The 13,563-nt window shown below is 38.6% G+C and overlaps 1 protein-coding gene across 1 annotated transcript in view; it reads right to left on the reverse strand.

Annotated features, from left to right (window-relative positions):
* LOC106951704 (protocadherin-like wing polarity protein stan) overlaps window positions 1-13,563 on the reverse strand; it is a 43,589-nt gene that overhangs the window by 17,297 nt on the left and 12,729 nt on the right. The window contains exons 12-16 of the mRNA XM_015039379.1: window positions 5,939-6,096; window positions 5,248-5,399; window positions 2,486-2,793; window positions 2,274-2,384; window positions 616-807 (exon numbers count right to left, since the gene is read on the reverse strand). Of these exons, the coding sequence (XP_014894865.1) occupies window positions 616-807; window positions 2,274-2,384; window positions 2,486-2,793; window positions 5,248-5,399; window positions 5,939-6,096 (921 nt within the window). The remainder of the gene's footprint in view (window positions 1-615; window positions 808-2,273; window positions 2,385-2,485; window positions 2,794-5,247; window positions 5,400-5,938; window positions 6,097-13,563) is intronic.

Below are 13,563 nucleotides of genomic sequence, written 5' to 3' on the forward strand. Positions count from 1 at the left end.
TTACCTAATTTAACTGAGTAAGTAGCTGTTGAATATATACATAAATATGAGGTAAATTTTACCCAATTTCTTTAAGTATTTCATATATTTTTTGTTCAGTTATTTTATACTTAATATATGTTACTAAATTTACCACAAAAGAGTGGATGCAAATTGTTACCTCAGATTTATTAGGTAAATTCTATAGCTTACTTTTTTCAGTGTGGCTTTTAATGATGCATTAGAGTTTTATTTAAAAAGCCCAAATGGACCAGTGCAAGTGACCTGTTTGTATCTGATAGTGTCACTATTTGTTTTAAGAAATCTCAAATGTATTTTATTTTATTTTTACAATTAAACGAGTCGAATAATAGAATTATCCTATTGTTCTCTAACTTTCATATATTACAGTGAGATATACTTCTGTATTTGGGAAACAGTGGTATGACTGCCTCTTGAATGGTTACGGGTCTTTTTATGAGTTTTTTTTTATTGTTTATATTATTGATCGTTTCTTATGTGATTTAGACTCTGAGTCTGCAGTTAATTAACTAACTAATTAAGTCAGTCAGCATAAAACTTATAATGGATCAGTAGCCTTCACCAAACCACCAACATTCAGTTTCAGGCTCTTACCTTTACTGTGGTTGTAGCAGAAAGTTCACCAGAATCTGTTGCCTTCACCTCCATTGAGACGGTTTTTCCACCCAGATCTGCTACTGACACCACATACAGCAGACCTGAAGCCGGTTCCACGTCAAAGGAGGAGCTTTCTCCTGACAGACTGTAGACCAGAACACAATTGTCTCTGACATCAGGGTCTGAGGCCTGAGGGTGGGCAGAAAGAAAATTCGTTAATGGTGCTGCAGATTATGTGTTCAGATGAGGCTTTGTTTGTCAGGTTAAAAGTACCTCTAGAAAATAACAACCTTATTTTCAATAGGTTGACTATAGAAATTATTCTTCTGTATTAAAACCTCTTCTCCTTTGCCATCTTTGTCCAATGTTTGTCCCATATTAGTAACTGGCTCTCCAGTAACTTTTTGGTTTTAACACCAGTAAGATGGAGGCTCTAATTATTGCTCCCAGCCACTTTGTGTCAAAAAATCAGCCAGACAATCACCTCTTTCTGCCCACTAGCAAATGTTAAAAAATCTAGGTGTCACATTTGACTTATTATCAGGCTTTGAGTCACTTTGAGTCTTTAAGCATTTACAATGCTGTAATTTACTTACTGCCTCTGAGGAAGATAATTAAGTCTTGACAGCTGCGATAACTGAGAAGGAGCTGAGTGGAGACATCTCCCTTATAAGTTTTCCCCTTAAACTAATAAAAATAATTTTCCTTAAGACAGATAGGCCTGTATGCCACGCACTCTGAATGCTCTTTTCCCTCCTTGGGAATACAGGGTGGACCATAAGTTTCCATACATCATCTCAAGGAACGTATCACCAATACCATTACGAGAATAACTTCAACTATGCTAATGTGTGTTCTTCAACAGTGGAAAACACGTATTAATATGTGTATTCAAAACAATGGTAATCATAGAGCACATTATGTAAATAAAAACGGTTGTCCAATATAAAATGTTTATTTTTTTCTATGTATGGAAACTTATGGCCCACCCTGTTGTAGAGACAGCAGCTTCATTCCAGGTTGGTGGCACCTTTTAGTCTGAGGGCAGCATTACAGGCCTTTATAAGGCAAGGAAACAGCTCAGCTGTCTGGGTCCAGAGACTTGTGTGCCCTCAACCTGGTTAGGTATGTAACCCAAATGGGTTACATACCTAACCCTTTTGGGAATGGGTTAGATATGTAAAGTCTCTGTAGCCAGATTTTGCAGAGATGTTGTATTAATCAGCCTATTTGTCCTTTATTTTTGTGTGGGTGTTCTGGTTTGTTTCTCTCTCTCCACATATCCTAAATAATACACACATATATACTGGTATGGACTTTTGTTTCTTTTCTCTCTTTCCCTTACCATTCTTAGTTGGTATAGCTTGCTCATATAAATAAGAAAAACATGATGCAAATGATCAAAGGATATTTCTGCTCTTTAAGTTGTAACTCTGTATTGACTGAACAAATAAAGATAAATAAACGATATCGTTTCCTTCACATTCCCGAAAATGTGACTGCAGATTGTTGACGAATTAACCACTTTAATGGTCAACGGTCAAAGTACGCAGCCAGGTGTTTATGGCCTTTACAGTAACTGATCCTGCAATCTTACATCACTGTGGAGATAAACATGTTCATAATTTTCCAACCAGCCAACAGGAGGAATTTACCTTCACTTGGATGACTGGGGTTTTGTACGGGGCGATGCTGAACACAGAGGCTTCATAATCGTCTGAGGAGAACGCTGGAGGCTCGTTTACATCCTCCACCTGAATTCTGACCTGAGAGACAAAAACGTCCATTTGGTTTGTATGAAAGCAACAATAAATAAAGACAATAATAAAGAGAGTTTGTGATGACAGCTATGTGATGTTGTTTTTACCGGCGCCACTGCTGATGTGGGAGGCGTCCGCGTGTCCACAGCCTCCACATCCAGGAAGTACCACTCCTGCTCCTCCTTGTCCAGCTCTTTTGTGGAAACGATGGAGCCATTGCTGTGGATGGAGAACAGGTCTTTGTGTGTTCTCAGTTCGTAGGAAACCTCGTACAGGTCGCTTCCTGCAGAGGCCTGGACCTGCCCCACGAAGGCCCCCGAATTCTGGTTCTCTTTTAGTTTGAAGTTGTAAGAGGAGCTCAGGAACACCACCCTGTCCACCAGACTGGCATTCCTGATGTTCACCACAACACGAGCTGCAGGATGGAACCACAGATACCGTCATTCTGTCTTGTAATAGACATGTTGCATGTTGTTTACCTTCAGAAATTTTGAAGATGACCACAACATTAGAGGGCAAAAAGATGATTCTTTTACTTGCCATTCAGAGCAAAAGTCTCAATATCCTACAATGGACATCAGAATTCATACATTTCTCTGTCTTGAACTTTGAGATTATTGGACCTGTACAGTAAAGTCACAAATTATCAAAGCATATTTGGATTTAAAGTGACAGGAGACCATAAAATCATTCTGATAGGAGCTCAAAATAGGCAGAACTGATCTGACGGCTTCAGCAGGTTTACATATTTAGATTTAGATGTCAGAATATAGACAGTCAGTGTCATGGTCTGTCAAACAGTGTTTAGCGTCAAATACAAAAAAAGTACATAATATTTTCTCTGTTAATGCAATGGAAATAAAGAAGCTGTGAAGTTTATAGTCTTGGGTGTATCTACGTAAATACACTTCTCCTCACTGGTCTAATTAATAATAATACAATAATGAATAAACAATAACTCTCCCCCACTCTTCACGGGATCTTAGAAAATACATCAGAATCGTTTTTTTTCCTCCATGTCCCCTTATGGGCTCCTCAAGTTATTGACTTAAAACAAGTTTGTGTTTGTTTATTTTTGCAGTAAAACAACATTGTTACGACCCTTTACCTCTAGAGCAATGGTTCTTAACCTGGGTTCGATCAAACCCCAGGGGTTCGGCGGAGCCTCTGCCGCGGAGGTAAAGACACACTGTGTAAAGTCGTGATGACGCCCTGCTTTGCCATCACTTTCTGCAGAGGATCACGTTACATTGCTGAGCCAATCAGAGCTGCGGAGGAGCACTGATTGAAGGAGCTCCACTCTCAACATGGATTTGAACTTGTGTCTTTAATTACTTCAGCAAAGCTCACAGTTTTTACCAAATTCTGTAGCTTTCGGTGTACTTCTAAATCTGCTCCTTAGTCCCATCTTTTCGGGGTTGGTACTGCCTCTAGTGGCGTGGGGGTGGTAACACAACTAATATAATTACATTACTAAATCAGAATACCGCAAAGTATTTTGTGTGGGGGAGGGGGGAATAAGAAGGGTTCGGTGAATGCCCGTATGAAACTGGGGGGTTCGGTACCTCAAAAAAAGTTAAGAACCACTGCTCTAGAGGCTATGCAGTTTCTCTCTCTTTGTTTATGCAGATTCAGGTGTTGGAGCACATTCAGCTGATTGGCTGCTTGGAGACTGCTGAATGGCATTTCCTTTCTCCAAACCCATTGGTCCAGCAGAAGACCAGGAAGCCAATCAGGTGATAAGGCTCATGCACCTGCAATCTATCAAAAGCTCCTGGAATCATTCCTTCTTTCAGCTTCAGGAAGAGGTTTTGTACAGCTGACCCCCACTTTGTTTGTTGTAGCATTTTTAAAAACCATTTTGTCCATCTTTTGCTTTTCTGAACCCTTTTGCTCTGCTTTCCAGTTTGGTTTCAGATCTGGTTGTTTAATCTAGGAGCTTGTACTTGTGGAAGATTGATATCCTTTTAGTTTTCCTTTTTGGGTTGTTTTGATTAGACTGACTTGTTTGGTTATTAGTGGGTCAAGGTGCACTTGACCCACTAATAAAGTGGGTCAAGTGCACCTTAAATTACCATGTGTATAAAAGTTTAAATGTTTTTAGCTGAGCTGAAAGTGTTAATGCACAAGACAGAATCCATGGATGGGGTAGATATGACTCCAACAGTTGAGAGTAACTTATTTTGAGGGTCATTTGTTGGAAAATGTAATTAAAAGGTAATTATTATGGTTTTATGGATCTGATGGACATGATACGTAACGTTTTTATTCTAAATGCTTATGAACTCTCGACAAATTAACCTCAATCCACACTCATGGTTACATGTTTTCTGCTGCTGAACAGGAAAATGTCTCTCCAGAGTTAGGATTTCTTGTCTTTGGTATAAAAACATTATATTGTCTCCTGTTGTCCTCTGAACTTTATTCAAAATTTTAATTTTCAAGTAGGGTTCAGAGGCATCCATAATCAAATATTATATTATGGAGCTCCAATCTTGACATTTTATTTAAGAAAAAACATTAACAGACTGTTTAAATGATCTGACAGCAGATGACAATTTAATGCAATTTCAGATTTAAGTTGTTGCCTTTCTCACTTCTTGTAGCATCAGGCTGTACAAGAAGTACAGATTCAGTTTCAGCAGTCTTCTTGCTTTATATCCATAATGTTGCTGCAGCCAGTTTTGCCCATTTACCTACGATAAAAATTTATGTTCTTTGCTGGTTTAAAGTTACTGCTGGACTAAGCTGCTATATTGTTGGTGCACCATGAGGCGGGGATAAAGTTCAGGATGTCTGCAGCTTCAGGACCTTTGCAGTTACAGCATTAATGCATAAATGCATAAGAAAAACAAAGCAATATTCTGACCTGTGGTGCTGTGTGGAGGTTTGCCATGATCTGTGGCCTCAGCCGTCAGAACCAGTGTGGTGTCTTCTGTTACATCAGTAAGGTCAGATGTCAGCGTCACTTCTCCTGTTTCACTGTCTAAGGCCAAATATGGCGAATGTCCTTCAGAGAAACTGAAACCAGAAATAAAGATTTAAGTGAAAGAATATTTTTAATGAGTTGGTGTGTTTGATTGAAATACAAAGTTATTCACAACTTTAGTTTTTCCATATTTTCATGAACACAAAGTATTACATAGCTGTTGAATGGATGGCAAACAACATGTTTTTGTACATTTTTTTTTACATAAAACCTATAAAAATGCAAAAATGCATTTTGTACTTATTAAGGAGACACTTTGGAGAACCACCTTTTGGAGTAGACAAGTCTTTTGTTCTACCAACTTTAACACATTGAAGTTTTTACCCAATCTTCTTTGCAAAATATCTCCTGCACCATCAGATTGGAGAGTTTTTGTAACATCATTTGTCAGCTTTGCCAAAGATTCTCAATTTGATTTTACAAAGCATGCCTCCATTTTTTTCAAATTTTTTTCCTTTGTGAAAAACAAAAAAGATCATGTTATATCAACTTCGTCCTATTTTGTGTTCGTCTGTTACTATAAATCTCTGTAAACTGCAGTTTGTGGTCGTAATGTGAGATCTGAGCGAACCTGTAGGTGATGAGCGAGTTGTTCCCGGTGTCTTTGTCGGTGGCTCTCAGCACCAGCACCGGCTTCCTCTTCTCCACGGTGCTGGTTTCATAGCTGCTGGAGCTGAACTCGGGTTTGTTGTCGTCGTCTGTGATGCTCACGCTGATGGTGGTGATGATCTAGAGCACAAGGTTTAACTTAATAAAGTGTTTTGCAAATAATTGTACTTAAAAACTTGACTTTGACTTTAGGTTGCAAATATAATATTTTAAAAATTTATATATTTTAACATTTGTAGGTTCTATTAAAGAAAAATGTATTCATTCTCTTTTGCAGAAACATTTGGTGATTTTCAAAGAAGTTGAAACTGTTTGTCTCAGTAAAAAAAGTCCTAATAATTATATAATAACATGTTTTTTATTTTATTCTGAAAGTTACATGATCATGAGCATCATGTAGTTTTTGTGCCTCTAAAGATCTTTGCTCAGCTGAACCAAAGTTGCTGACCTTTGCCCTAATCTATAAGTTACTACTTCATAACCTCAAAACACACTTTGCAATTTATGCAGAAAATGAGGCAGGACTGTTCAGCCTGGTGCTTTAGCTGCCTGTTGACAAAGATAAACAGACCCACTAAGGTTCACGTTAATACAGTCAGTATTAATTCCCAGTAAATGAATGACAAGTCAGTGACGTTTGTGATTCAAACTGCAAACCTGTAAAATTTTGTCAAGAGCTTCTGTTTTATAGTTTGTTTCAGAAACAACTCATAATGAGACAGTTTAGTGAACAATGAGGAAATTAAGTGCATGATTTCTATTCCTGGTGTAAAAAACATGCAAAAGTATCCATAAGTTAAAACAGAAACTTTTTATCTGCTCTAGTTTCCAACATGAGTCTGTGGAGCAGCTTAACAACTACAAAGAGCTTCTCTGGTGGGAAGAACGTCCATCTGTTAGCTGTGAGACTTGGATTGTTTGAATACAGTCAAATTATCCAGGGTAGAAAAAACCCTGGCAGAACTGGACACTGGCTTATTTCTTTATCTGGATTTATTTCCAATAAATCTTTGATTATTCTGNCTGAGGCAAATGTTTCCCTCAGGCTCATGAGCGCATACAGAAAAAGACCGAAGAAGAAAACTGTTCTGCGGTTGCTATGGAGATCGCCGCCTCCGTAGCTTAGCAACGGGTCGATTTACGTGACGTATCCTGCTCAATGCAAAACGACCAGGGCCATAGGACCAATGGGACCGGGTCGAAACGGGCCGGACCCTGCAGTGCGAAAAGGGCTTTACATATTCTATCAAACTCTCTCACACGCAAATCTCAGTTTCTGATTGGTCCCCAGGCAGGAAAAGGCGACACCTGAGTGGGAGCGATTCACAGAGGCAATGAATATGTTAAATAACATCGTGAGTGTGTGCATGGTTGTTTGTCCTGTTTGTCTCTGTGTTGCCCTGTGACAGACTGGTGACCTGTCCAGGGTGAATCCACCTCTCACCCAGAACATTAACTGGAGAGGCACCAGCACCTCCCAACCCCATTAAGGGACAAGGGTGGAAAGAAAATGGATGGATGGAACAAGTCTAATAATATAATTATCCTATTGTCTAACTTTACATATATTGCAGTGAGACATATGTCTGTATTTGGTAAACATTGGTACGACTGCCTCTTGAATGGTTACAGGTCTTTTTACTTTATTCTTTTATTATTATTTCTATTACTGATTGTTCTTTTATGTGATTTGGACTCTGAGTCTGCAGTTAATTAAGTCAGTCAGTGTAAAACTTATAACAGATCAGTAGCCTTCACCAAACCACCAACATTCAGTTTCAGGTTCTTACCTTTACTGTGGTTGTATCAGAAAGTCCATCAGGATCTGTGGCCTTCACCTCCATTGAGACGGTTTTTCCACCCAGATCTGCTACTGACACCACATACAGCAGACCTGAAGCCGGTTCCACGTCAAAGGAGGAGTTTCCTCCTGGAAGACTGTAGACCAGACGACTGTTGTCTCCGACATCAGGGTCTGAGGCCTGAAGGTGGGCAGGAAGAAAGAAAAGTCCTTAATGGTGCTGCAGATTATGTGTTCAGATGAGGCTTTGCTTTTTGAAAATAACAACCGTTAAGCAGGCATTAAACAAACCCAGACTTCTGTATTAAAGCCTCTTCTCCTTTGCCATCCTTGTCCAATGTTTGTCCCATATTAGTAACTGGCTCTCCAGTAACATTTTGGTTTTAAACACCAGTAAAACAGAGACTCTAATTATTGCTCCCAGCCACTTTGTGCCAAAAAATCAGCCAATCACCTCTTTCTGCCCACTAACAAAATCAAAGTTAAAAAATCTAGGTGTCACATTTGACTTATTATCAGGCTTCGAGTCACTTTGAGTCTTAAGTTAGTAATACTGGTCCATGTATTTTCAGGCAGTTAATTTTTTCGTTTGAAATGAAAAATGAGAAAACGAAAATAGACTCGTTTTTCGTTTATCAAACCCAAATCAGAAATTGGATACTGTTTCCCAGTCTTGTTTCTTTAATCTAAGAAACATTCCTACAATGACACATGTGCTCTCCAGAGTTGACCTAAGAAAATTATTCATGCTTTTGTGTCATCGTGTCTGGACGACTGTAACGTCTTTTTATCCTTGATTTCATGTTTGCAATCAATACAGAACGCTGTATTTTACTTACTGCCTCTGAGGAAGATAATTAAGTCTTAACAGCTGTGATAACTGAGAAGGAGCTGAGTGGAGAAATCTCCAGGCTGAGGGCACACAAGTCTCTGGACCCAGACAGCTGAGCTGTTTCCTTGCCTTATAAAGGCCTGCAATGCTGCCTTCACAGACTCAAAGTGGCACACAGACTCTTTGCACTCTTTCCCTCACAGACTCAGAGATGCCACCAACCTGGAATGAAGCTGCTGTCTCTACTGTTCCCAAGCAGACAAAGGGCCATTCAGAGCGCCGTGCATACAGAACTATTTCAGAGCTGAATGTCGATTAGAAGTTATTTACAACCATCCTTGCTAAGAGACTAGTGTTGCCTCAGTTATATGTGATAAGGAGCTCAATGTGTTGTGTACAGATGAGGAAGATGTGTTGACAGCGATCCTCCGGCCAGAAGGAGGCGCTGCGTGTCATAAGGTAGGACGATAGAGTAGGTTTGTATGCAGATGATATTTTGATATATGATGGCAGAAGCCAAGATGGCGCCCGTGTTTGAGGCTTGCCGCCTGACGCTCCTCCTGTTTTGCCGTTGTCTGCTGTCCCCTTTTATTTTTATTACAAGTGTAAACTCTCTGATTGTGTATGATCGCCAAACATTGCTGGGCACTGGAGCCTCGACTGGAAATATGTTATCGAGGAATTGTACTACAGACAAAACCTCGACCCTGCTGTTGGGCATTCCAGCTCACTTGTTTCGTTTCTGGACTCTACATTTCTGGTTTATTTCTCTCTCTCTCCATATATCCTAAATAATTCACACGTACATAGTGGTATGCACTTTTGTTTTGTTTTTCTTCTGTTTTTCCTGTACCATTCTTAGTTGGTTTATATCTTATTCATGTAAATAATAAAAACATGATACAAATGATCAGAGGATATTTCTACTCTTTAAGTTGTAACTCTGTATTGACTGAACAAATAAAGAATTAATAAAAATAAATATAAACGATAAGCTTCCTGAACATTCCTGATGCAGATTGTTCACATATTAACCACTTTAATGGTGGGAGGGTTTCAGGTCAAAGTACGCAGCCAGGTGTTTATGGCCTTTACAGTAAATGATCTGCAATCTTACATCAATGTGGAGATAAACAAGTTCAGAAGCACATTTTCCAACAGCTGATAGGAGGAGTTTACCTTCACTTGGATGACTGGGGTTTTGTACGATAGGAGGAGTTTACCTTCACTTGGATGACTGGGATTTTGTACGGGGCGATGCTGAACACAGAGGCTTCATAATCGTCTGAGGAGAACGCTGGAGGCTCGTTTACATCCTCCACCTGAATTCTGACCTGAGAGACAAAAAATGTCCATTTGGTTTGTATGAAAGCAACGATAAAGAGAGTTTGTGATGACAGCTGTGTGATGTTGTTGTTACCATGGCCACTGCTGAGGTAGGAGGCGTCCATGTGGTCACAGCCTCCACATCCAGGATGTACCACTCCTGCTCCTCCTTGTCCAGCTCTTTTGTGGAAACGATGGAGCCATCGCTGTCGATGGAGAACAGGTCTTTGTGTGTTCTCAGTTCGTAGGAAACGTTGTACAGGTTGCTTCCTGCGGAGGCTTGGACCTGCCCCACGAAGGCCCCCGAATTCTGGTTCTCTTTCAGGCTGAAGTTGTAGGAGGAGCTCTGGAACGCCAGACTGGCATTCATGATGTTCACCACAACACGAGCTGCAGGATGGAACCACAGATATCATTATTCCCTCTTATAATAGACATGTTGCAGTTTATGAAAAAATGTCATGGATGACCACAACATTAGAGGATAAAAAGATGATTCTTTTACTTGCCATTCAGAGCAAAAATCTCAAGATTCTGCAACAGTTTTGAAAAATCCTGAGTTCAGTGGTGAAACCAAATTATGCAACACATCATAATCTGTGATCGCAGCGTGCGACTGCATATATTTCTCTGTCTTGAACTTTGATATTATTATTATTAGATCTGCACAGTAAGGTTATTATAAGTCACATCAGGTCACATCATAAATTGTGACCTGCTACATGAGGGTCACATATTTTAGCAAATGAGAGTCGACTGTAATGAAGAGGTGGCAAAAATATTAAAAACCATTTTGAACCTCTTCCCCTGTGCAGTAAATCACTTTGAATCATTTATTACTGATTTACAAAACGGCTACAGCAGGTTTACATATTTAGACAACAAACAGTAAATGTCATGATCTGTAAAACAGTGTTTGGCATCAAAAACAAAAAAATACATAATATTTTCTCCATTAATGTGAAGGAAATAAAGAAGCCATGAAGATTACAATCTTGGATGTTCTTGATGTCTGCAGCCTAAGAACCTTTGTAATCACAGCATTAATGCATAAATACATAAGAAAAACAAAACAATATTCTGACCTGTGGTGCTGAGTGGAGGTTTGCCATGATCTGTGGCCTCGGCTGTCAGAACCAGTGTGAAGTCTTCTGTTACATCAGCAAGGTCATAGGTCAGCGTCACTTCTCCTGTTTCACTGTCTAAGGCCAAATATGGTGAATGTCCTTCAGAGAAACTGCAACCAGAAATAAAGATTTAAGTGCAGGAATATTTTTAATGAGTTGGTGTGTTTGATTGAAACAAAGTTATTCACAACTTTAGTTTTTCCCTATTTTCACTAACACAAAGTATAACATAGCTGTGAGTACCTTTAAATCTCTTTTACCTGTTTAGAGTTGGATTTGAAATGTAATCAATTACGAATTTAATGATGGCACTTGAATTAATGTAATGTTTTGATTATTGATTCTATGTTGCATGACTTTGTGTTTGTTATGATGTAAAGCACTTTGAAATGCCTTGCTGATGAAATGTGATCTACAAATAACTGATCTGATTGATTGAGCTGTTGAATGGATGGCAAACACATGGTTTTCACATTCTTTACATTCAAACCTATGAAAATGCAAAATGCATTTTGTACTTATTAAGGAGACACTTTGGAGAACCACCTTTTGGAGTAGACAAGTCTTTTGTTTCTACCAACTTTAACACATTGAAGTTTTTACTCAATCTTCTTTGCAAAATATCTCCTGCACCATCAGATTGGAGAGTTTTTGTAACATCATTTTTCAGCTTTGCCAAAGATTCTCAATTTGATTTTACAAACATGCCTCCATTTTTTTCTAATTTTTTTCCTTTGCAAAAAACAAAAAAGATCCTGTTATATCAACTTCATCCTATTTTGTGATGGTTTGTGACTATAAATCTGTGTAAACTGCAGTTTGTGGTTGTAATGTGAGTTCAGAGCGAACCTGTAGGTGATGAGCGAGTTGTTCCCGGTGTCTTTGTCAGTGGCTCTCAGCGTCAGCACCAGCTGCCTCTTCTCCACGGTGCTGGTTTCATAGCTGCTGGAGCTGAACTCGGGTTTGTTGTCGTCGTCTGTGATGCTCACTCTGATGGTAGTGATATTCTAGAGCACAAGGTTTGACTTAATAAAGTGTTTTGCAAACAATAATACTGAATAGCTGCTTTAAAAGGGACTCATTATGCAAAATTCACACTTTTCATGTTTCTGAACTTCCATTTAGGTCTCAGCTGCTTCTAAAAACAGCCCAAAAACATCCATCTGTTCTTTGGCAATAGGTTAATGGTTTTTGCTTCTGGAAAATGAAACGACTCCTTGATTGTTAATGTCAAAAGTATCACTGGAGTAAACAAAGTGACCATTGGAGAATACGTCCTGTGCAGGAAGAAACGTTTGTTAAATAAATAAAAGACAGTTCTCAGATGCATCTGTCACACAGTGAATGTTTTTGTAAAGTCGTTTTTTGCCTTTAGGTTGCAAAGTACATAGGATTTTAAAAATGTATATATTTTAACATATATATACATATACTGTTTATTGTTTTTCTTAGTAAAACAAGTCCTAATAATTATATGTTTTATATTTTGTTCTGAAAGTTACATGATCATGAGCATCATGTAGTTTTTATGCCTCTAAATATCTTTGTTCTGCTGGACCAAAGTTGCTGACCTTTGCCCTAATCTATAAGTTACTACTTCATAACCTCAAAACACACTTTGCAATTAATGGAGAAAATGAGGCAGGACTGTTCAGCCTGGTGCTTTAGCTGCCTGTTGACAAAGATAAACAGACCCACTAAGCTCCACGTTAATACAGTCAGTATTAATTCCCAGTAAATGAATGACAAGTCAGTGAGATTTGTGATTCAAACTGCAAACCTGACAAAATTCTGTCAAGAGCTGCTGTTTTATAGTTTGTTTCAGAAACAACTCATAATGAGACAGTTTAGTGAACAATGAGGAAATTAAGTGCATGATTTCTATTCCTGGTGTAAAAAACATGCAAAAGTATCCATAAGTTAAAACAGAAACTTTTTATCTGCTCTAGTTTCCAACATGAGTCTGTGGAGCAGCTTAACAACTACAAAGAGCTTCTCTGGTGGGAAGAACGTCCATCTGTTAGCTGTGAGACTTGGATTGTTTGAATACAGTCAAATTATCCAGGGTAGAAAAAACCCTGGCAGAACTGGACACTGGCTTATTTCTTTATCTGGATTTATTTCCAATAAATCTTTGATTATTCTGGAGACATTAAGATACACAATCAAGGAAAATTTTTACCCAATATCAACCAAATAAACTTATTACTTTGGTTTTTTGAACCAAACATTTGGTTAAAACAAAAACGACAGTTGTTGGCATAATCAGTCCTTCCAGGAAGTTGCAATGTTGTGATCACAACTATTAATATACATTTACTCATCATTTGTAAATTTTGCAAGTACTTGCTGTTTTCACCAGTAATCAATTACTGAAAATGCCAATCACCTTGACATTTTCTCTATTTCCTTCTTTTCTGACCAATCCCTGCAACTCAGCTGAATTTCTACCAATCCTCTAAAGCCCCATCTAATTTAACTTCCTATTACACAATGACTCT

This window comes from Poecilia latipinna, unplaced genomic scaffold (assembly GCF_001443285.1).
Source record: "Poecilia latipinna isolate Pla-1442-1.1 unplaced genomic scaffold, P_latipinna-1.0 Scaffold469, whole genome shotgun sequence".
Classification (NCBI taxonomy): Eukaryota; Metazoa; Chordata; class Actinopteri; order Cyprinodontiformes; family Poeciliidae; genus Poecilia; species Poecilia latipinna.